This window comes from Gekko japonicus, unplaced genomic scaffold (assembly GCF_001447785.1).
Source record: "Gekko japonicus isolate JY-2015 unplaced genomic scaffold, Gekko_japonicus_V1.1 scaffold208, whole genome shotgun sequence".
In the NCBI taxonomy this organism is placed as follows: domain Eukaryota; kingdom Metazoa; phylum Chordata; class Lepidosauria; order Squamata; family Gekkonidae; genus Gekko; species Gekko japonicus.
The window spans coordinates 760930-783875 of record NW_015173680.1 but is presented as its reverse complement, the minus strand read 5'-3'; the positions used below and the strand labels follow the sequence as shown (position 1 = coordinate 783875).

Genomic DNA, 22946 nt, shown 5'->3' with positions numbered 1-22946 from the left:
CCAAGCATGCTAGTCTCCTGGATCAGTTACATTCTCTGTGTCTTTTCTTCTACTGGGCCTGGGCTTAGTCCCAGGAGAGAGGCACCCCACGTCTTGCTTCTACCTGCTGCCAGTCAGAGGGAAAATAGGAAGTAGGTCATGGGGCTTGAATCTAGCTCGGTGAAGAACTACCTCCCAAATGACAAAAGTGGTTTTTACTCCTGTAGGTGCTGCCTTCTAAGTCTTTCAGCTTAAAAAGCTGGATAACAATAAACTAAGCCTCAATTTATTTACCCTCCTTTGTGTCAGTCCCTGATTTAATAGTACCAATGCCACTGACTTCAGAATCTCCAGTAAACGTCTCCAAGTAGTTCCACAGATGTAAAATTACAAAAACAGCAAGCTGGATCTGTTCAGATGTTACACCTCACTGAGGGGGAAAGGCATTATGTGTAGAAAATGTTGATATTTTATTTAAGAACACACGAGCCATGAACTAAAAATACTTTCAGAACCAAAATCACTTTAGTACTGAAGTCTGCTAACTGCCATCTCCTTTCCCAGAATGCCACATGGTTCAATCTTAAAGGGGCAGTGGCGTATAAACAAACATAAAACTTACATCAACTATTACTCCCTGTGCCAAAGTTATAGCAGAAAGGGTGAAAAACCATTTGAAAAAGGTAATATCTGAAGATCAAGCGGGTTTCTTACCCAAAAGACAAATAAGAGACAATTTAAGAATAGTAATGGATGCAATAGAATATTATGAAAAACATCCAGAAAAAGAAGTGGCCTTTTTGTTTGTGGATGCGGAAAAAGCATTTGACAACTTAAATTGGGACTTTATGTTTCAAATGATGAATAAAATCGAAGTTGGGCAACATTTTAGCAACATTATTGAAGCGTTCTATTCAGAACAAAAAGCAAAACTGAATGTAAACAAAGAATTAACAGATCACTTTCAAGTACAAAAAGGGACCAGACAAGGCTGCCCACTTTCACCATTGCTATTCATCTGAGTTTTGGAAGTATTACTGAAAAAAATTCAGGAAGATGGAGAAATAAAAGGATTGAACCATAAAGGCTATAAATACAAATACAGAGCATTCACGGACGATGTGATGTTCATAGTGGAAAATCTGACTGAAGAGTTACCGTTGTTATTCCAAAAAATAAATGACTTTGGCGAAAAGGCAGGGTTTTATGTGAATAAAAATAAAACCAAATTATTATGTAAAAACATGATTAAAAAGAGACAATTGGAACTGCAAGAGCTGGTACAATGTGAGGTTGTGAAAAAGACAAAATATTTGGGAATTGAGTTAACTGCGAAAAATATGGATCTTTACAAGAATAATTATGAGAAGCTGTGGAATAAGTTAACTCAAGATTTCAAGAAATGGGATAAATTGAATTTATCCCTGACGGGCAGGATTTCTGTAGTGAAAATGAATGTTCTACCACGATTGATGTTTTTATTTCAAACTAACCCAATATTGAACAAGACAGACCTGCTGAATAAATGGCAACAAGAACTCTCAAAATTTGTTTGGGCAGGCAGAAAGCCGAGGATCAAAATGAAAATTTTATGTGATGCCAAAGAAAGAGGAGGTATGCAGCTACCAAATCTAAGACTATACTATGAAGCAGTTTGTCTAACATGGCTGGAGCAATGGGTGAGTTTGGAGAATAAAAGACTGCTAACTTTAGAGGGTCATGACTGCAGGTTTGGTTGGCATGCTTATCTATGGTATGGAAAATCAAAGATGGACAGTTTCTTTGTGCATCACTTGGTGAGAAAGGCATTATTTGTGATTTGGACGAGATTTAAAAGATACTTTTGTGAGGAAAGACCACTTTGGATTGTACCAGCAGAAGTACTGACGCCGTACTCAAGACAGCAAGGCATAGATTGGTTGCCGTACAGAGACTTAATTAAAAAGGAGGGAACAGAATGGGTAATGAAAAAGCAGAATGAACTTCAATATAGATACGTTTGGTTGAAATATATGCAGATTAATGATATCTTTAAAGAAGATAAGAAAAATTATGGTTTCAGAGAGGAAAAAAATGAATTGGAAACTATTTGGGAGGTTGGAGGGGAGAAAATGGTTTCTAAGATGTATAAAAATTTATTGAAATGGTATACAGAAGATGAAACAGTAAAAGAACAAATGATAAAATGGGCAATTAACATGAATAAGGAAGTGACAATAGATTCGTGGGAATATTTGTGGAAAAACTCTATTAAGATATCGATGTGTACCAATGTAAGAGAGAATTGTTATAAAATGATGTATAGATGGTACATGACGCCTAAGAAAATAGCAAATATGAACCAGAATATGTCTAGTAAATGTTGGAAATGTAAGAAGCACGAAGGCTCATTTTACCATATGTGGTGGACATGTGATAAAGCTGTGGATTTTTGGACAAAAGTCCACGGAGAAATGCAAAAAATACTGAAGTTTTCCTTTAAAAAAGCACCTGAGATTCTGCTTTTAGGACTTAAAATAGAAGAACTAAATGTGAAGAAAAAGACTCTATTCTGGTATTTAATAACAACGGCGAGAATGGTTTACGCACAATGTTGGAAACAAGAGAAAATACCAGAAATAGAGGATTGGATACAAAAGGTTCTGTTCATGGCAGAAATGGACAAAATAACAAAAAAACTAAACAACAAGGAAGACCAAGAATTTTTTGAGGAATGGGTTGACTTCAAGATTTATTTAGAAAAAAACTGGGATGTAAAACGAAATTTACTTCGTTTAGATCAAGATTGTTATCTTAGAATGTACAGGATTTTTGGGACACAGGAGAAATGCATTGCGGGAAGCCACTGGAGAGGAGGGAGGGGGAAGGGAAACTGATTATAAGAAATTGTATTTTGTGAAATGTATTAAGAAAATAAAAGTTTCTTGACCAAAAAAAAAAAAAACTATTACTCCCTGTCACACCAGCACCCAGCAGCAGTCCCTCAATGCCATTAAGGTAAAGGTTCCCTTGCTCGAAAGCCAGTCGAATCCAACTCTAGGGTTGCGGTTCTCATCTCCGTTTCAAAGTTGAAGAGCCAGCGCTGTCCGAAGACGTTTCCGTGCTTATGTGGGTGGCGTGACTAAACACCAAGGCGCACGGAACGCTGTTACCTTCCCACCGAAGTGGTACCTATTTATCTACTTGCAATTTCTTGCTTTCGAACTGCTAGGTTGGCAGGAGCTGGAACTAGAGACAGGAGCTCACTCCGTCTTGTGGCACCCGGGTCTCGAACTACTGACCTTCCACAGCCTGCAGTTCAGCGTCTTAACCACTTGAGCCACCGCAGCTCCAATGCCATTAATTGTACCTATATCAGAACAGCGGTTTCCAGGTTCATCCTAATATTGTAATTCAGAATGGGATTGTGGTAGGTGCTGAGAGCACCAGGACTGTGCTCCTGTTCTGTGTCCTGGTGCAGATTGTCCAGGAGGATAAAACAAGTATTTTCCATTTCAAAGCCATATTGAAAAAGATCTGTCAGTATTTGGAAGATTCCTTAGCAGTAGCCTACCACCACATAGTTGAGTACCTTTCCCTAAGCAGGCAGGGGAGCTAAGGGACGATTTCTTTCAGAGTGGTCTTGCAAGGGGTTAGGGTCCACTTAATGCCTCAAAAAGAGGCACCCACTTCCTGGGCATCTTGTGGCAGATTTTAACAGGAAGAGCGATGTTTAAGTGCACCTCACCACCTCAGGGATCTTGTCCATGTCCTACTGGATGCACAGGACAAAGGGGGACCTTAGGCTAGAGGATACATTAAGTGAATTAGAAGTGGCATTCTAGTAATAGCAAGTATCACTGACTTGATCTGAACACTGCTCAGCATGTGTTGATTGTGGTTAGCGTCTCGACTCCTGTCAAAGGGGCCCAACTACGGGAAAAAGCTCTGTAGGCCAGTATTTGAGTTTCTCTGTCACCTCGGTGCAGATTGCTACATTGGGTCTGGCTGGAATTTAAGCGGAGCTTCTGCTGTTGCTGGCACTCATACAACGTGAATTGAATGGTACTCTAGCAGTAATTATCTCAGTTCCCCCAGTTCACTTACCTAAGCCATAGGGTGAGCAGATCTTTGACAGGACGACAATCGGTTATGCCAAAAGAAACTCCCCCAGTGCCGTCGCAAGAACAACTGGGTGGGAAGCGAGCACCTCCTCTGAACGTCAGGAGAGCCCCGCAAAACCAGCCACACCAATATTCCCCGTCCCCTCCATGAGCTGGAGAGAAAACTTTCAATGGATATACAGAACTATACTGTTTCTATTATATTTTTTATCTGTGAGCCGCCTGGCACTGGTCCCTAGAGGGGCACCATATACGATCTCTAAATAAATATGGAAGTTCCAGGGAGATCCTATCCGCTACTTTTCCCCGCCTGGGCGGCTTCAGCCAAACTCATCCTAAAGCGCTCGGGCCCGTCTTCTGCCGGCCCTCCGCCTCCAGAACCCCAGGAATGGAGTCAAAAATCAGCCACGCGGCTTCAACAGCCACCGACTTCCCCACTCCGAGGGCGAGGGTGGAATAACTCCACTTCCGCTAACGTCACCGTCGCCAAAGCTTCTCCCTTCCCACGCGCCTTAACCCCCCGCCCCTTTTCCGTTGCGGGCATGGGGAGGGCGGATCGCCTCTGGATTGTGTTTTGCTGCGCCACACCGGGCGACAGCGCCCCTGAGCATGTGCAGAGGGCGTCGTCGATATGGCCGAAGAAGAGCTTGACTTGCTGCTGAGCGGTAGGGGCTGGCCTATCCCGGAGGAGTACGATGCCGGGCCGCCGCCGCCTCTCCAGCCCGTCCGCCTGCGGAGGAACACCTGCTACGTAGTGATGGCGGTGCTGCTGAACGAGAAGGTCAGCCGGGAGGAGGGCGCGTCGGGCCGGGCGTTTACCCCGTCCTCTGCTGGGCGGACCGGACGGCTGTCTCCCCTCCCCCCTAGGATTGCCAGCCTCCAGGTGGTGCCTGGAGATCTCCCGCTTTGACAACTGATCTCCAGCTGACGGAGATCAGTTCTCCTGGAGAAAGGGTTGAAGGGTGGACTCTGTGGCATTGCACCGTCTTGAGGCCCCTCCACTCCCCAAACCCCGGCCACTCCCGGATCCACCCCCAAAGTCTCCAGCTATTTTCCAATCCAGAGCTGGCAACTCTACACACACACACACCCGCCCGAGCATGACTCTGCCGTTTCTCCTGCAGAAGGAAGTGCTGGTGATGCAGGAGGCGAAGCTGGAGTGCCACGGGACATGGTACCTGCCTGCAGGGCGGATGGAGCCCGGGGAGACCATTGTGGAGGCCATGCAGCGGGAGGTGAAGGAGGAGACGGGCTTGCAGTGTCAGCCGCTCACCCTGCTGGCCGTCGAGGAGCGGGGCACCTCCTGGCTGCGCTTCATCTTCCTGGCAAGACCGACTGGTGCGTTCTTGGGGGCCGGCCCAGTGGGGAGGGAGAGGCGGGTTGGAGAGGAGCCTCGCTGAACTCCCCTTCGAGGGAGAGCAAAGGCTGGGCTAAGCAGCCGGTAGAGGAAGAGCCGTTTGTTTTTCTCCTTGGCGTTGGTGCTCCAGAGAGCTTTTCAGGCGCAGCTTGTGAGGTGAATGGTGCCTGTGCTGTGGGGAGAACACTTAGGTGGGTCAGCTATCCTCCTCCAAGTCTACATGTGATTTTTCTTCTGCTCTGAATTTCACTATCCAGAAGAGGAACCCTAGAGTTGAAGGTCACCTTTGCTGATTGGGAATCTGTGTTCCCCAGTGGCTAGTTAATGTTTACTTCTTTTTGCTCACTGGAGTAAGATCCCAGTTACTACTTAATACCTCCTTGGAAAGGCTTTGCCTGCGTCTCCTCTCCCCCAGCTTCAGTCATTCCCCTACTTCTGTATAGCAGAAAGTCCGGACACCAAAAGTACCCTTGTTCTACCTCTGCTTCTCTATTTCATTGTTTGTTGCAAAATAAGTTAGCACCAGAGGGTGACACAGATGCCTTTGCCACAGCTGCCCTGACACCACATGTTGTTTCTCTAGGTGGCACCCTGAAAACCCTGCAGGATGCAGATGAAGAGTCGCTGCAGGCTCGGTGGTGGGACCGGAAGTCTCCTACTCTGCCACTACGAGCCCGGGATATTGTGCCTTTTATGGATCTTGCTCTGCAGTATCAAGCCAACCCATGCCACCCACCTACGCTGCCGGCGGAATTGCCCTGTGCTGTGATCTGCCAGCGGCTCCTGGCCCTGTTTACTGACAGCAGTAGTGCTCTGTGGGTGCTCCTGGGCGCGGCGAGGTCTCCACACTTGCCTGTGGTTGTGAATGGTATGTCTCCACCAGCACTGGGCGGTGGACTTCTGGTGGCCATTTATCAGCTGCTCCACCCTGGCGTGATGGTAGAGATCCGCGGCTTGCTTGGGCTACAGCACCTAGGCAAGGAGCCAGGCCAAAGCGATGGCATCTGCTTCAATGTAGTAGTGACAATTGGGGGCACTGGCCAGTGCTCAAAGGAGAAACCGCCAGAATTGAAGAGCAAGGCCTTCCGCTGGTGGAAGGTTGAGGATGAGGACCTAAAGAGCAGAGTCCTTCAGAGGCTCAGCACATCATCCTTTATCCCACTTCACAGCTAGGCCCCCTACTCACTGGTGCCAGGGATGCTGTTTGGCTAAGTGGGGCCTGGGAAGAGGCATATCCCAGCCAAACTGTTAGGTCCTTCAAAGCTGCAGTCCACCTTGGAAGAACTAGATTCCGGCCAGGAAAACCCTTGGCTATGCCAAGATGCGCCTTGATGTTGGGCAAGTGCTTCGGGGAGATGTAGAATGGAAACATGAGACTAGCCAAAAGTACCATTGAGGGTAACTGAGCATTTCTGTGTTTGCATGAAAATGCATAATGTTTGTCTAAATGTCAGGAATTCACCAGTGTTGATTTTATCCCTTGAGGAATACTGGGCTCTGCGCACAGCTGAATCCCTGTCTCCTGCAATAGAGGCTAAAATCTGCCAGTTTCCAACATCTGAGAAACACATCCTTTTCCTGGGAGGTCCACAGCAAGGCTCATGCAATATTAAAGTTACTTCTGCATCCTTGGCACTGTTGGCAAAAGTGTGGCCCTAAGTGACCAAAAGCAGCCTGAAGCTCAAAGCTGTGTTTCTTTCTTTTTGCTGGGACCTCTTAGCCTGGATTCTCAGGTGTACCTGGCAGAATTCAACATGGCAATGCTTAGTATGTCTTTGTACAAAACAAATAAAAGCCCAGTCTCCTCCATGCGGATAGCATTTTTGATTAATGTAGGCTGGGGTGGGGAGGCTGGAAGGTACATAATTTGGGATCCGCACTGTATTTCATAATGAGAGAAGGCAGGCTGTGTCCAAAGCCCCTTACTGTACACCAAGTATCTCACATGGTTGCTGTATATTAGACTTACCACTTCAAATGACCTGAGGACTCAGTTTCTGCATGATTTCCCCCCACAGCTTGCTGTTTATTTGAGGCACTGATAATCATTTATTGCACTTGGAGAATATTTTATCAGAGTAAAAGTCCTATTAATAGGTTGGTCTGATTTCTCCACCTCCAATTTCTGTCCACGCCACTCAGTTCAGAAAGTTTAGTGCTCATGTTTGCATGCTTTGTAATAGAACAGAAGATACAAAAGATGGAGATGTTCTTCGTGGGGAGGCCGGACTAGAAAGGGTGGCAAGAAAGAGAAGACTGCCAGCTACTGGCAAAGGCCGTTAAATAAAACAAGGCAGATCCCAAAAGCAGCACCCAGTAAATCTGTACCTTCAACAGAAAGAAGTAAAATGCAAAAACAGGCCAGGAGTCATTAAAGTCCTCTAGCGCTGGTGTCAAGGAGAGCAGCCTGTGGCCATGGCAGGACAGGCTACGCTGGGAGGGAGGAGAGGTAGTCACATCTTGTTTGAACGCCACTCTTGGGACCAACTAACAGTTGGGGCTGCTCTTGCTGCAGGAGAGATGGAGAACTTGATTGCAGAGAGGCTGGGATGTAATGCTCAACACCAGGCAAGGGCAGAGCTGAGGCCCTTTGATCAAGTAGTCTGGTTTGATGTCAGTGCCAGCTCTCACCCCTTTGGGTCCTTTTGATCCTGAGCCAGCCCTTTTCACCAAGGGCAGGGTGCAACTCAACAGGATCCTGCAGGATGTCAGTTTCCACTTTTCCCTGGGGGAGTGACTGCCACTGCTGGCAGCAGCTCTGCAAGTGACTGCTGTGCTCCCAAGTTTACAGAGCCTGTAGCTCCCAGAAACGCCTCAGCCAGCTCTTGGCTGTAAGCAGAAACAGCAGAAAGCCCTTGAGAGGCCCGGAGTACAAGGAAGGTGGTGGTTTGTAGCAGCCAGGGCTACTTTGCCCTTCCAGGCCGTGGCTGAAGCTGCACCTGTGTCCTAGCATGGGTGTTCATGTATATCAGAGGGTGCCCTTTGGCGCAGACTTCACAAAGGCAATGGCAGCCAACTCCTTGCAGAATTCCTCGAGCACGATCACCCCCTCCAGCAGCATTCGGTGGCTGATTCTGCATGCAAGGAAAGAATTTTTACCCTCTGTGTCAACCAAAGTTCCCTCTAAGCTGTGGAGTCTTGTGAGCAAAAATTCTACTTCATGCGCTACTGGCATTAAAGTTGTGAGCGAGCACTTTGGCTACTGCATTAAATTAGTTTGGTCTGGAGCCATCCTTCCTGAGCGAAGACCAAAATGTCTGAGCCGGAGGCTAAATAGCTGTGAGCTAGCTCACACTAACTCAGCTTAGAGGGAACACTGGTGTCAACTGTCTTGGAGTTATGACACTACTTAGCACTTAGAAAGCACTTCATATGCACATTTTTAGCTCTCTTTACAAACCCCCCAACATGGTAGGTAAGAATTTCCATCCTTCTATGATCGATGGTTACAGTGACAAGGCTACAACCACATTAGCCTGGGCACTTCCTGGTTCACAGTTTACTCTTTTCCCCACAGATGCTCACCCTGTAATCCAAAGGAGGGGGCAGCTTTGTCCTGCCCATCTCCAGCAGAGCTAAGTGTCGTTGTTAAAATAGGATGAGGGGGAGGAGATGAAGATTCAGATCCTCACCCAATCATAAAGCAACCCACTTCACCAGACTGTGACGATCAAAAAGGGGGGAAGAGGAAAAAACAAGAGAACTGTTCTGAGCTTGTCTGAGGAAGGGCAGCATGTAAATACATACAGGAATCAGGAAACCAGTACTGCTTAATGTGGCACCTGCTGTCAGATTAAGAGGAATCCTGGTCTAGAAAGAATATTAAGTTGCCACTCCCTTTTTAACTTCCAAAGTCTGCATGACACAGAGAGGTACAAGGCTGGCACTGAAGTAGGCTGAGGATGTCTAGCCAAGCTGATTAAGGGAAGGAAAGCCAGCCACAATGCTGAGCCACACGAGGGAGAGGCCCCACAGGACACCAGCTCTGCAGTGGGCTTGGTACCTTTCTGCCCATGTAACACAGCCAGAGGAAGGCCACAGTCTGCAATGAAGTGCTGGGTATGCAGGGGCAAAAAGGAAGTGAAACAATGAGGAACAGGTAGCAGGTCTGGGATGGTCTGGATATTAGTCCTATCCCAGATAAAGCTGCATCTTGTCTCCAAACCCCTCCCTCCACCCAGCATCAGACTAGCACAACACTTACTGCTGTTCTTCAGGGACCAGGCCCATTAAACGTTTCCGAACCAGCAGCAAGTTGGCTGGGAAGTCTGGTACCCTTTGGATTCTCTGCATCAGGTCTCCAATCACCTAGAAGGAAGGACGGGAGGGAAAGAAGCACTGAGCTGGAAGCAACTGGAGGAGTGAAAAGAGAGGCAAGCCCCCACTTGCAGGATACAGGCACCTGCTTCAGGGCCCTCACAAGGGTCCTGGTGAGATGCAGCATTCCCAGCCCCCTCCGCATGCAGTGTAATTTTCTCCTGTCCCTTCTACGGCAGGACTTTACCCGGATCAGCACTGAGAAGAGGGTCCTACAGCCTGGAGCCAGGGGCAGGTAGGGGTCCAGGAGGTACTCGTGCAGGTGAGGGTGTGGAAAGAGGGCCAAGCGGGACAGTACCGATGTTACTTGCAGGTTCACTCCATAGGGCTACAAAGGAAGAACAACACCAGAGGCAGGAGAGAGCAGAGTTGTGTGGTTCCATTCATAACCTGCTGTTAGGAACAACTGCACCTAGTGGGTGTGGCAAGGGAACAAGAGAAAACCCCCATGCTTGGCCCTGACCTACCACCCACTCTGCAACCATAAAGTATTTAGCTACAGTATTCATATGCAAATACACTCAATTTCATTGTTCCATAGCCAGGCACATTTGCAGGACTCCTACATAGGGTGGGAAGAATGGGAACCGGGCTTCATGAGGGGCCTGCCCACCTCCCCTTCTTTGAAGCTGGTTCCCCAAAAGGGAGAAGTACATGTCGCTTTTTCCTTCCTGCCACCTCTGAGCCAAGTACAGGACAGCAACACTCAGGCAACGTGGGCTGAGTTCCACACCGTTTTCTCCCCTACCTGATCCAGGATCTGTGCCAGTCGGTCAAACAACACCTTCAGGAAATGGCCCTCATAAAAGTGGCATCCTGCAGTACAGCTTTCCAGAGGCCGAGAAGCCTGGGGCCAGTTCCAGTCAGACGTGTTAGTGCAACATTCCCAAAACTAATGGAAGAGAAAGGAATCTTATCATTCTGACGGTCTGAGCAGACAGAAGGGGCACACAATTTGGAAATGGCTCCCTCCCTGGTCAAAAGAGTCTAAAGAGCTATGTGAGGCTCTGTGGAGACCCACAAAGGAAAATAAGCATGTGCTCTAGCAAAGGAGTGGGTAATAACAATGGGTCATGGGAGGGATAGTCATGGAAGTAGCTACTCACTATTCCACTAGCGTCATGGACGTAAGTGTCATATCCACCCTCCTCCAGGTAGGCAGAGGTCTTTGCTTCACTAGGAACCAGGCAAAGGAAGCTGAAAGGGAAAGCAGCAAATCAGTTCCTCAGACTCAAGATTCTGGAACGAGCCTGCAGAACACACAAGGGCTGCTTCCACATTAGCCATTTTCTCCAGAATGGAAATCATTAATTCATTCCCTTATGGAGAATTCAAATAACCAAATACCACCGTTCCCCTTCCCCCCATTTAAAGACAAGCTTGTGTGTCTCCGAGTGTAGCCCCAACAACTGGTAAAGCAGCACTGAGGCAGGAGTGGCAGCGCATGGCAGCTGGTGGCGTAGATGGGATGACCCATATTTCTGCATTGCTTGCCTTTCCACTTCCTGATTGTCTTGTGAGTGACTGACACACCCCGCTAACATAATTCCTTCCTTGTTAACGGTTCAGTTTTGCACAAGCAAATTAATAAAAGTAGGTTTTTTATTAGTTGCCTTTTTACAGTCTTCAGTCAGATAAGTCTCCCCACTGGCTGTGTTTTAAAGTAGCTCCTGCTTCTTCCAACTCCTACCTCTTTGGCCATTTTTTTTCTTTGCAGCCCTAACAATATCACTATTGACTTGTCATACAACATGGCTATTTAGTGTTCTCAGAAACAGGATTGCAAACCAATAAGAAACCCACGCCTGGCCATTAAAAATAAATAAGTGCAATAGTGAACTGGTAATAAAACATGTATTAAAACATGACTGAGTCAATGATGGGGTTGCCGTGGCTGCAAAGCAGCAATGACTAATTAAATGGCCTCTAGCTGAAAAGCAAAGGTTGTTTGAAAGCACAGACTGGGAGGCCCTTTGCTTCTGCAATCGAACACAGTTTCTGAAGAGTAAGTACCAGTTGACAAAGAAAGAATCAAATGGGATTTATTTCTGAAAAAACATATTTAGGATTGTGGAAGCCAAATCCAGCTGAGTTATGTTCTTATGATCTTGGCAGCAGGGATGGGTACTGCAGATTATTATGCAGAATGCAGACTTATATTAAGTGGTATGAGGAACCAGTTTTAAAATTCAAATTTCAGCAGACAACAGTGCCCTACTAGTGCTAAAGGGCCCTTATGTGGAGAAGATCCAAGTCACGTTCAGTGCTAAATGCAGAGTGGCTCTGCCCAGCTAGGAAACCAACCAGCTGTCTAGCTACTTGGGGTAGGCACAAGTCGTGCCCCCCCATCTTCAGAAATGACACCCGCAGGATATAGAGGAAACCTAATGTCAAAGGATAGCTATCCAATATCAAAGGATAGCTCTTAAGAGTCATATGTGAATTTGCACTGAGTGTGTGCAAAAATGACAAGTGCTCCGCTAATACTGAGGATGAATCAAATGCACCCCCCCAATACAAAATGCCAAAAAAGCACCCACCCAGCCCGGAATGAATGTGCCGTGAGAGCTTTGCCTTCTTTTCTATACTCATCCCCTTGCCATCTTGGCATTCTACCTCCTTTGTTCTGTTGCTTCAGACCAACACAGCTACCCACGTGAATCCACCTGCTTGTTTGTATGTCATTGAGTGCTTTGGGCACTAACCCCATGTTCCTGCCAAATCTGCGCAGAAAGCTCCACATCAAGCCACCCCATCCCTCATTGTCAGAGCTGCCAGCTCTGAAAGGACACCTGAGCTGGGCACCGAGTGTGGCTGAGGAGACCTTTCCCCTTGCACCTTCCCTTCTCAAATACCTGCTGACAACCTCCTTCACATCAATCTTCTCCTCAGGCTGGACAGGCTGCTTTGGAACAGGAACAGCTGGCTTTCTAGAAGCTTGGAAGCCTACAGTTGAGAATCCATCCACGAAATAGGGATCCTCTTCCAGTTCTCCACTGGGATAGGGAACAAGCATCAAAATGGCAGCCACAGCTCTGCCCACCCCTCTCCCCCCCACTTCCCCTTTCCAAACAAACTTACAGCCCATCCTCATAGGTCTCCTGCTCACGGCTGCAGTATTCTTCCTGCCCAGATGGGCTTCTCAGGATGTAACTGCGTTCCTCCAGGTTGTGCAACACCAGATTCTGCAGGATGCGTGGGTTGGGAAGCCGAAGCAGCTCCTCAAAGAACCTTAAGGTGACTATGCTGATCTAGAGAAAGAAAGGAAAGTGACAGATGCTCCAAACTGATCCTGCTTGGGACTCCAAACTGAGCAGCGTCACCTCCCCACCAAACGGGGGAGGGAGAGCTGGGCCCACTGCAGGAGCAGAAGACAGTTGCAGGTTATGAAAAGGGAGCTCCTTCCAAGAACCTTCCTTCCAAGCAGGGAAACGCTTCCAGTGAGCACCTCGAAACAATCCCTTTGAGGCCCACACAGCTCTAGCCTGTCTGCAGCAAGTAATAAAGCTGCGGCAGGGCTGGGAGGATGAGACCCCCTCCCACACTCAGCTTGCTGGCTTCCAGCTCATCCTGTGGTTTGATTTGGGCTCATAAGAACATAAGAAAAGCCCTGCTGGATCAGACCAATGGTCCATCTAGTCCAGCATCCTGTCTCACACAGGGATACTGGGGCTTGGCAAATTCAGTCCCAGAGATGGGTTTCTTCTCTAGCCCTGTAAATTCTCAACTGTCTTATCTAGAGATGCTGCTGACCAAGGTCTGCAATCTTTCTGGTGGTTAAAGAATAGCTGGCTCCAGCAAAGCAGTGGATGAAACTGCAAACTGCGGCAGCCGAGGAGTGGAAGCACCAGAGGACTGCTGGAGAAACAGCTGATCCAGAGCTGAATCTGAGCCAGGGAGGCTCCGTTCCAGTGAATGCTCTGAATACCAGGGAGCAGCCTTGCATTCCATGGAGCAATTAGAAGAGCTGAGAGCCTCAGGGCATGTGTAAGCGTCCTTTCCTCATCACCTAGTCAACAGAACTGCAGCTTGAGAGACAAGAGCTTCCAGGGCAATAAGTGTAACCTCTGGGCAGTCATGAGTTCAGCTCCTTCCTTCTTGGGAATTAAACAGTAGTCTGACCGCTGGCTTAAGACCCAAAGCAGGATAAGTCCGTATGTGTATGTTTGTCCAAAAGATTCCTGCTCACCTCATCAGACAGATGGTTGCAGCGCTCAATCAGCTGGGAGCACAGAGGCGGGTGCTGGTGGTGTTCAGGGTCCTCAAGTACTTCAGGCTCCCTTCCAGTCCCCAGCAGGAATTTCCCCAGTTCCTGGAGGAGGGCAGGAGCATGGATCTGTCTCACCAGGCCCGTCAGAATGGCTGTCGAGATGAGAATGCCATGTTCCGACCTGCCAGGAAAGCCCAAGCTGAATGAGCAGAGCAGTTCTTGGCTGCGAATTCGGAAGGCCCCTGGGCTCTCCCAGCAAAGCAACTGCTCAGAGCTTTGCCTCCCCTTTATCAAGTGAGCCCAGACTCACATCTGCAGGAGGTGAGGCTGAAGACGTCCCACGAAGAGCCTCTGAGCCACTGCTTCGGCTACAGGACGTGCAACGGTCTGGAGGGGTGCAAAACTATAATGTCAGAACTCTGCCATTCTCTCCCCCTCGCCAGTTTCATGGGCCTCCAGAAACTAGAGTCAGCCAGCAGGCCAAGGCCACACAAGTACATGCAGGTGCAGTGGGATGGCTGTCAGTTTCTTACCGGAGAGGCCCCTTTTACAAGGCAATCACAGAAATCAAGCCAGGCAAGGAAAGCCTCCAGTTCTGGTTGTCCTGGAAAGGAGTTCTCCTCACTCTGCAACCTGAAAGAAGATCCAAAAGTTCACCAACTGCTATCAAGATAGAGGCACTGTATTGTCGGGGAACAAGATGCTCCTCCCTTTTGGAACCTGAGAACCTCACGGGCAGAAAGCCTGATCTCAGAAACGGCCAAAGCTAGCCAGGCAGAGCCCTCTCCTAAACGGCTTTGGACTCTCTCCTCCCTCGTTATGACCATTTACGAGAAGGAAATCCTCTTTTCTACACTGGTCCTGGGGTAAAGGAGACCTCTGGCAGGGAGCACAGGCTGATTACTGCATAACCCAGGGCTAGGCCCTGCTCATAAACAATTGTTCTTCAAGCAAATTCCCAGGACCAGCACTATCCCTATCTGGAACAGCTCCTGTTGCATCCATCAGGTAACTATTCATCCAGGCCCAAATCATACCTTGAATCTCACGGAGTTAACATGTTCACCCTACTTCCCACTGCAGGCTTCTGAGTCACCTTCAAGGTCAACCCCATGTAAAGTGCATTACTGTAATTCAGTTTAGATGTTACAGAAGCATGGGTTAGTGTGGCTGGATCAAAGATGGAAAAAAATGCGCTCAGTGTTTGCTTTCATATATATAAAACACACATACACCCATATAGATGTGTGTTTGTATATGTGTGTGCAGAAGGAAACTTGGGATCCAGCAGTTGCAACCAGGGGCTGAGAATCTCCCCTAGTCTGGGCCAGCGATGTCAGGCTTGGAAGGTTGGATGCAACCTACTACCTACTCTCTGCTTACCCAAATGAGGGTCTCTTGATTCCTGGAGTATTCAACACCAGAGCATTGGATTTCTCAGCTGTAAACCACCATCCCAAGCTTGCTCCTCAGAAAAGACCAAGCCACACAAAACAGGGCATATTTCCTTGCCTATGGCCCAGAGTCTAGGATTCCTTGCTGGGACATAGGTGGTTCCGTTTGCGGAACTATCCCAGTATAACCCAGAGAGCTTCCTACCTCCAGTTGACTGGCTGAAGTACAGCAAGGTTAGCAGGGTCGATATAAGCAGGGATGGCATCATATAGGGTGCAGAGATGGTCAGTCACCAGTGGGCACAGCATGCTGTCTCGTGCCAGGGCCAAAGCAGCTGCCAGATGATCAATACTGGTAAGGAGCAGCAGATTCTCTTGAGCTTTTACAGCAACCTTCCTCTTCTACAGGGGATGAAAAAATTACACCCTTGCAGCCTCATCCTCTCTGGAATCCTCTCTCCTTCCAGCTATAATGCTGGGGAGAGCAAGGTGAGAGACAGAAAAGGGAGTAGAATTAGCAGGAGGCTGTGCTTCCCACATGTTCTCTTCCCCGCCCCCCATGCTACATCTCCATACCTTGCTCTTGCACAAACTGATCAGAGAGGTCACTAAGTTTGATGCAGGGGAGGTTGGTTCCACATGTGACTCCCCACAGGGAACTTCCCCTGGGCACAGCCTCCTGTCCTGCTCTGCAGGGGCCATCTCCTTGCTCACGGGGTCTGGGAGCTCAACTGTTGCTTCCTGTGGTTGGTAGAACTGATCCACACTCTGCCCATTTACCACATGCTTGCCCTTGAAAATGAGAGAGAGATGGGGAGATGCAGACCTTTTCACTCTCTGGATTTATTTTCAGAAATAAAGTGTAACTGCAGTCCAAAAAGCTCACATGGGGCTTCTCAAGAAACAAGACCGTTTGCATGAGCTAGGTATCTACAGGCTTTCCAATGGGCTGTGGCAGGAGAATTCATGGCATTTTGAACCCCTTCAGACAAACTAGTTCCACTTGATCCTTAGCCCATCAGCTATAAGAGCCAACAGGTGTTGGGAGAAAAAGCTTGCCTGACGCTATCCACGAAGCACAAGTAAAACTGTTTAAACAGCTGTGCTGCCTCCAGCTTCCTGGCAGTTTTGTGGCTCCACCTGGAGTAAACAAAGCCAAACCAGAAAGGAAGTAGTGTGGCATCACCCGTACTGGCACCCTGATGCCCGCCACTGGAGCTGTTAACTCAGCCGGTGGGAGATGGAAGAGTCAGTGGGTTCAGGTGGATGGGAGACAATGGTGTTTCAGCAACTGCATCACTAGGCCACAAGGCAGCTGCAACTTCGGCCGCAGCCCCAGCAGCACCACCTTTTGAAGCATGGTAGTAGCCACAGTCTAATTTTCATCTGTGTTGGACAGAGCAATCAAGTATACATCTGCCAGGGACAGGAAGCATTCACACACAGGCAGAGCTACAGGCAGAATAGCTACAGGCAACCTGTCCCAGTCCATGCCAAAGGGGTCAAAAAGAGAACCAACAATCCCTCACCTCAAGAACATAGGGGAGCAGGGCAGGCTCCTGCCTGATCTTGGCACACAAAACAGCAACAAGCTGCAGCATTTCATTTTGGAGCTCTGGGCCCAGTTGAAGGAGTTTCTGCAGGAGGACATTGGGGTAATCAGCAGGGGCACCGAGAAGCAACCAGGCAGAGATGCCCAAAGGAGCTCTGGGCCAGAGGCCCACTTGCACGCCACTGAGAGCCACATGTGCAATCAGGAGAAGCAGCAAACCCACCTGGACAGGCCGGTACACACTCCGGTAATGGAGCAAAGGACACTGCATTTGTCCCAGCAGACGGCTGAAGAAAAGGAGCACCTGAGACCTCATACCTGGAGGATACTGGGGGAGAGAAGAGGAATGTTAGGGGCGGGGTGTCTCACCCATTTAACATCTTTTGCAAAAACAGCACGTAATATTCTTTATTCACTGGATTTATATCATGTAACTTGGCTTCAAGAAACGCTCATGGTGGCTTACAGTGATGTAAGGCAACAGTACAGCTATGACTACAAATAGATCATCCCAAATGAACAATCAGAGAAAATTAGTTGCTGTAGATTTTCCGGGTTGTGTGACTGTGGTCTTGGCATTGTAGAACCTGACGTTTCGCCAGTAGCTGTGACTGGCATCCTCAGAGGTATAACACAGAAAGATGGAGTACTCTCTTTGTCAAGGTGAGAAGAAAAATGGTAGGCAGATAATTTATATCTACTCCAGAAGGTGGGATAGGGCTGAGTCATTATCTTGTAGAAGTACCTCAGGCTATGACACAGAGAGTACTCCATCTTTTTGTGTTATACCTCTGAGGATGCCAGTCACAGCTACTGGCGAAATGTCAGGTTCTACAATGCCAAGACCATGGCCACACAACCCAGAAAATCTACAGCAACTAATGAACTCCGGCCGTGAAAGCCTTCGACAACAAATCAGAGAAAACATAGCATATCAGCAGTCAATAAAACAATCTTTCTGCAGAAATAAAAGCATTTTACCCATTTCTTAAAAGTAAAGCTAGACTGCCCTGCCAAGCTCATTTTATGAGAGAGTTTCATACTGAAGGCACCACTATCAAATAGCATGTGCAGGATTAGGGGTTCTATTCATTTCCCAAGTGGTCTCATGCAATTGTACCATATTTTAAAAATGAGGAAGAGAGAGAAAGAGAGTAGGAAGGAAGGAAGGGCCACTGAGTTGCAGGTGGACAAGAAAGGCAAATAGGAAAGGCTGGTATGCAGCCATTCGAAAACCACACACCAGGGCCCTGACCTTGATAGCCCAGGCAAGCCCAATCTTGTCAGATCTTGGAAGCTAAGCAGGGTCGACTCTGGCAAGTACTTGGATAGGAGACCTCCTTGAAATACCAGCAGTCGGGAAGCCAGGGGCAGACTTTATTCAGCAACTTCTCTGAATATCCTCCAGGACCCCAGTAGGGGTCAGTCACCAGAGGTCGCCATGACTTCCAGGTGCACGCACGCACACATGTACATATGAAAAATACTGAAGAAGAAGAAGAAAACCACACACCAGAAAGATGTTACTGCAGAACTATGATGTAACCATTTATAAACCCAACCATGTTTCTCAAGAAGCAAGTGCCATGGATCCCAATGGGAATTGCTTCCACACAGACCTGCACAGAAGTTACACCTCAATGTGATCTGTCTCCTGGTGTAGGACTTCTGGATCAGCCCACTGAAGTAAAACTACAACAAATGCTAAACTACAACATAAGCTACGATCGATGTGGCTTTAAGGAGTCATAGGATCACTGAAAGATGTGCACTTTTGTAAAGGGGAAAATTACTGAATCTCAAAGGTGGGAAGCAAAGTAAAGGCCACTGAGATAGGGCACAAATCAGCCATATAAAAAGAAGTGAGATATTAGAAAACATGGAAAAAAGAAAAGACAAAAAATGGATGTTTATTACAAGAAAGGTAGTATGATTCAGCTGTGATTCAATAAGTCTCTGGGTCACTTATGAGCTTGGCCACCAACTAACTCGAAGGCCTTAGGAAAATAATACTCCTCTAGCCTTAGCTGCTGTCCCCCACCAATAAGGATAGTAATACTATCTGCCTTAAAAATGACCCTATATTATATTACTAAAAGAATCTATACAAACACTTTAAAGGAACTCCCAAACAACTCTGTACCTCAGCTTTCCCCAAAGTACTGAGAGTCTCCAGCGTTTTGTGCTGAAGCAAATACTCCAAGCAGGGTCCTGTCTCCCCTGATGGCTGTTGCTTCTCCTCATACACCAGGATGTCCAACATCTGTTTTAAACGCCAGGGGATGTCCGTCTGCTTTGCTGGCTTGTTTTCATCTGTAAAGAAGACAAATATCCATCAAACACATACATCATGTATTATTGTACATGGGATCCCATTCACTTCTTCCTGAAGTCACTATTAATACCTACTGATGAACAGCACCAGGCATGAATGTCTGTACAGCATTAATGCTCTAGAGCTTCTTTTCAATTGGATTGTGCTTCATACTGTTTTGCCAAACAGTGAAAACCAGTGAGGATTGAGAGGCACTCCAAAGGGATCTGTCAAGGATGGGCACGTGGGCGTCAACATGGCAAATGGGGTTCAATGTGGCCAAGTGCAAGGTGATGCACATTGGAGCCAAAAATCCTAAATATAAATACACATTGATGGGGTCTGACTCTGAACTGGCAGAGACTGATCAAGAGAGAGATGTTGTAGTTGTAGTAGATAACTCACTGAAAATGTCGAGACAGTGTGTGACTGCAATAAAGAAGGCCAATGCTATGCTGGGGATTATTAGGAAGGGTATTGAAAACAGATCAGCCAATATCATAATGCCCCTATATAAATCAATGGTGAGACCTCATTTGGAATACTGTGTGCAGTTCTGGTCACCACACCTTAAAAAGGATATTGTAGCTTTGGAAAAAGTGCAGAAAAGGGCAACTTGAATGATAAAAGGGTTGGAACACTTTCCCTATGAGGAAAGGTTAAAGTGCTTAGGGCTCTTTAGCTTGGAGAAAAGACGACTGAGGGGTGACATGATTGAGGTTTACAAGTTTATGCATGGGAAAGAGCAGGTAGAGAAAGAGGTACTTTTCTCCCTTTCTCACAATACAAGAACTTGTGGGCACTCCATGAAATTGCTGAGCGGTCAGGTTAGAACGGATAAAAGGAAGTACTTCTTCACCCAAAGAGTGATTAACACATGGAATTCACTGCCACAGGAAGTGGTGGCGGCTACAAGCATGGACGGCTTCAAAAGGGAATTAGATAAGCATATGGCACCTGGTATTTTTGGCCACTGTGTGACAGTGTTGGACTAGATGGGCCTTTGGCCTGATCCAACATTGGCGTCTCTTATGTTCTTATGCCAAGGATGAGAGACTGATCATGCTGTAGATCCTGGCTGGGGAAAACGAGGCATTCAAATGTTTCAAAATGTTTACACACACACACGTTTATGTATGTGTGTATACACACACATGTGCACATAGACACACACACCTACATATACAAATAAATATATTTGCCAGAATTGTATTACATTTTAAAGTGCACGCACCCCACCTTTCCCTTTTAAAAGTCCTTAAAATGGCTTTTAATTGTAAGAAGTACATCAATAAAGTAACAAGAATAAAACCAAACAGATGTTCTGATTTCAGCAGCAGCACAAGAACACACTAGTAACTATTAAAACCTCACCTGAGAGCCATCCCGGCACCTGAATGAGAATAAAGATGGCAACCAGTGTTCCCTCTAAACTGAGTTAGTGTGAGCTAGCTCAGTTTTTTAGCCTCCAGGTCACACATTTTTGTCTTAGCTCAGGAAGGGTGGCTCCAGAGCAAGCTAATTTATGCAGTAGCCAAATCACTCACTCACAACTTTAATGCCAGCAGCTCACAAAGTAGAATTTTTGCTCACAAGACTCCGCAGCTTAGAGGGAATGCAAATCTCCCTGGAGAAGTTAGCTGCAAAACAGGTGCACCAACACCAAAAAGGCTCTCTTTATCCATGTACTCTGCAGAATCTTCCTTGGCGGTCTCCCAAATACTGACTCTGCTTTGCTTCCGAGATTTAATGAGATTGGGCTATACCATGCCACCTTCCTTCCTGTCTGACCCAAAATGCCACCTATGTAGGACCCAGAACCTTATGGGCAGCCCCAAACTTGTCATGGCTGCTATAAGGTCCTCTGTACAGATGCTTGACACTAAATCCAAGACCACATCAGCAAGTTGAAGCAGGAAATCCATTAGACAGCAGGTTGAGCAGTATATCAACAGAATTCCCAGTTTATTCTGATTGCTTACCAGTGCCACTTGAATCTGTTTTGTTGGCCAGGAAACACAGCAGGTGAGATAGCATTCTCCCTAAACACAGGATTTTGGCTGATGCAGCACGAAAACCCCAACTGGAAGAGATTAGCCCTATGCTTTTCCAAACCTGATCATTTCCCAACAAAGCCATGTATCTATATTATTTTTATTTATTTATTTTTTTTGTTGGGATTTTTACCCCGCCCTCCCAGCAAAGCGGGCTCAGGGCGGCTTAGAACATAAGAACATAAGAGACGCCAATGTTGGATCAGGCCAAAGGCCCATCCAGTCCAACACCCTGTGGCCAGAAATACCAGGTGCCATCAGGAGGTCCACCAGTGGGGCCAGGACATTAGAAGCCCATATAAAACAGGATAAAAACATTAGTAACAATTAGTCACTTGTGTGAATCAACACTTCTCACACTTTACTTTAGAAATAACAATAGAATGGCTGATGGTGATGGAAAGAAGTCTTGCTCATATCAGGGTTGGGTAAAAAAGATCTAGACATGCTATCCACAGTGCAGTCAGGACCTGCCTGTGCTCTAAGGCACTTCTGGACAGAAATGCCTGCAACCAGTTTTGACAGATGTGCCAGTGGCACCTTCTAACTGGAGACAAGGACCCACCCGCCGTTATACATGCTCTTGTAACCTCCAGATTAGGATTGGATAGGCGTAACACATTCTAAATTTGTCTGCCTTTGAAAACCTGTTTGCAAACTTGCTGTCAGAAGTACTTTAATTTTCTGCTTATTTTTTAAAAATCGGTTTTGCAGTAAGTTTCATAAGAGCAAGTTAAGGCAGCAAGAAAGAGTCTCCGTTCCACTAAATATACAGGCCACTCTGCTGAGTTACCCCCTGCATACACTTTCAGAGGCCTTTTAGTCTTCATGGGAGGGGTTTTTTTTGCCGTCAAGTCACAGTTGACATAGCGACCCTGCAGGGTTTTCGCGGCAAGAGACGTTCAGAGGTGGTTTGCCCTTGCCTGCCTCCACGTCACAACCCTAGTATTCCTTGAAGTCTCCCAACCAAATACAAGCCAGGGCCGACCCCACCTAGCTTCCAAGATCTAACGAGATCTTGTCTTTGCACCGAGGAATAATAACCTCAATCAGGGTACATAATCGGAGGATTCCGCGGCTACCTACCAGTAGTTTCCAGATAGTAGTGTGTGAGGCCCTTCCAGTGCTCCGTGAAGGCTGCCAGGAGGTCTATGTCGGGCTCCTCCTGCGTGAGAAAGCCTCGGTGAAGGGGGGGACAAGGCCACCCAGTGTTGCCCCCCCCCCGTTAGTGAGCCACGAAGGCCAAGATCCCCGGTGGGCTTCGCCCGCACCGCTCCCACCCACCTCGATCCCTCCTCGCTACCCCCACCCCACCGGATCCCCCCTCCCGCACCGTCGCCACGGCCCGCTGGAGGAGGGCGCCCAGGCGACCGAGGAGGGCCATGGCTGGGCGGTAAGAGCAGAGAGGCAGGAGAGCTGCTGGGGGCCAGGCGGCGGCCCTCTTCCGCGCCCCCCCCCCCCCCCCCCCCCCGCCAACCTGCTTCGGCTCCCTGCTGGGGGGAGTGGCAGAAAGACGTAGGCAAAGCAACCCAATCTCTGGGAAGGAAACACAAGGCTGCCGCCTCTGATACGGCTATTGCCCAGTCCCTCACGGATGTCAGAACCGGAACCCAATGAGAAGGGAGATACAAGCGAATGTCCCGCCTGCCACCCAAACGAGACGCCA

At 47.6% G+C, this 22946-nt stretch overlaps 2 protein-coding genes across 2 annotated transcripts; one reads left to right on the top strand and one right to left on the bottom strand.

The window, feature by feature from the left end:
• The first annotated feature begins 4594 nt into the window (after nucleotides 1-4594).
• On the top strand, nucleotides 4595-6632 carry NUDT18 (nudix hydrolase 18). The gene is made up of 3 exons (XM_015423042.1): nucleotides 4595-4863; nucleotides 5207-5420; nucleotides 6023-6632. Exons 1-3 carry the CDS (start codon nucleotides 4714-4716, stop codon nucleotides 6610-6612), a joined length of 954 nt encoding a protein of 317 aa, XP_015278528.1. The 5' UTR covers nucleotides 4595-4713; the 3' UTR covers nucleotides 6613-6632.
• A 1-nt stretch (nucleotide 6633) lies between these two features.
• FAM160B2 (family with sequence similarity 160 member B2) lies at nucleotides 6634-22732 on the bottom strand. The gene is made up of 17 exons (XM_015423041.1): nucleotides 22614-22732; nucleotides 22367-22445; nucleotides 19056-19225; nucleotides 17136-17240; nucleotides 16890-16997; nucleotides 15937-16152; nucleotides 15566-15762; nucleotides 14500-14599; nucleotides 14277-14353; nucleotides 13946-14147; nucleotides 12838-13007; nucleotides 12612-12752; nucleotides 10863-10953; nucleotides 10505-10648; nucleotides 9944-10084; nucleotides 9644-9747; nucleotides 6634-8513 (listed from the first exon to the last, which is right to left on the bottom strand). Exons 1-17 carry the CDS (start codon nucleotides 22662-22664, stop codon nucleotides 8408-8410), a joined length of 2202 nt encoding a protein of 733 aa, XP_015278527.1. The 5' UTR covers nucleotides 22665-22732; the 3' UTR covers nucleotides 6634-8407.
• Between the last annotated feature and the right edge of the window lie 214 nt (nucleotides 22733-22946).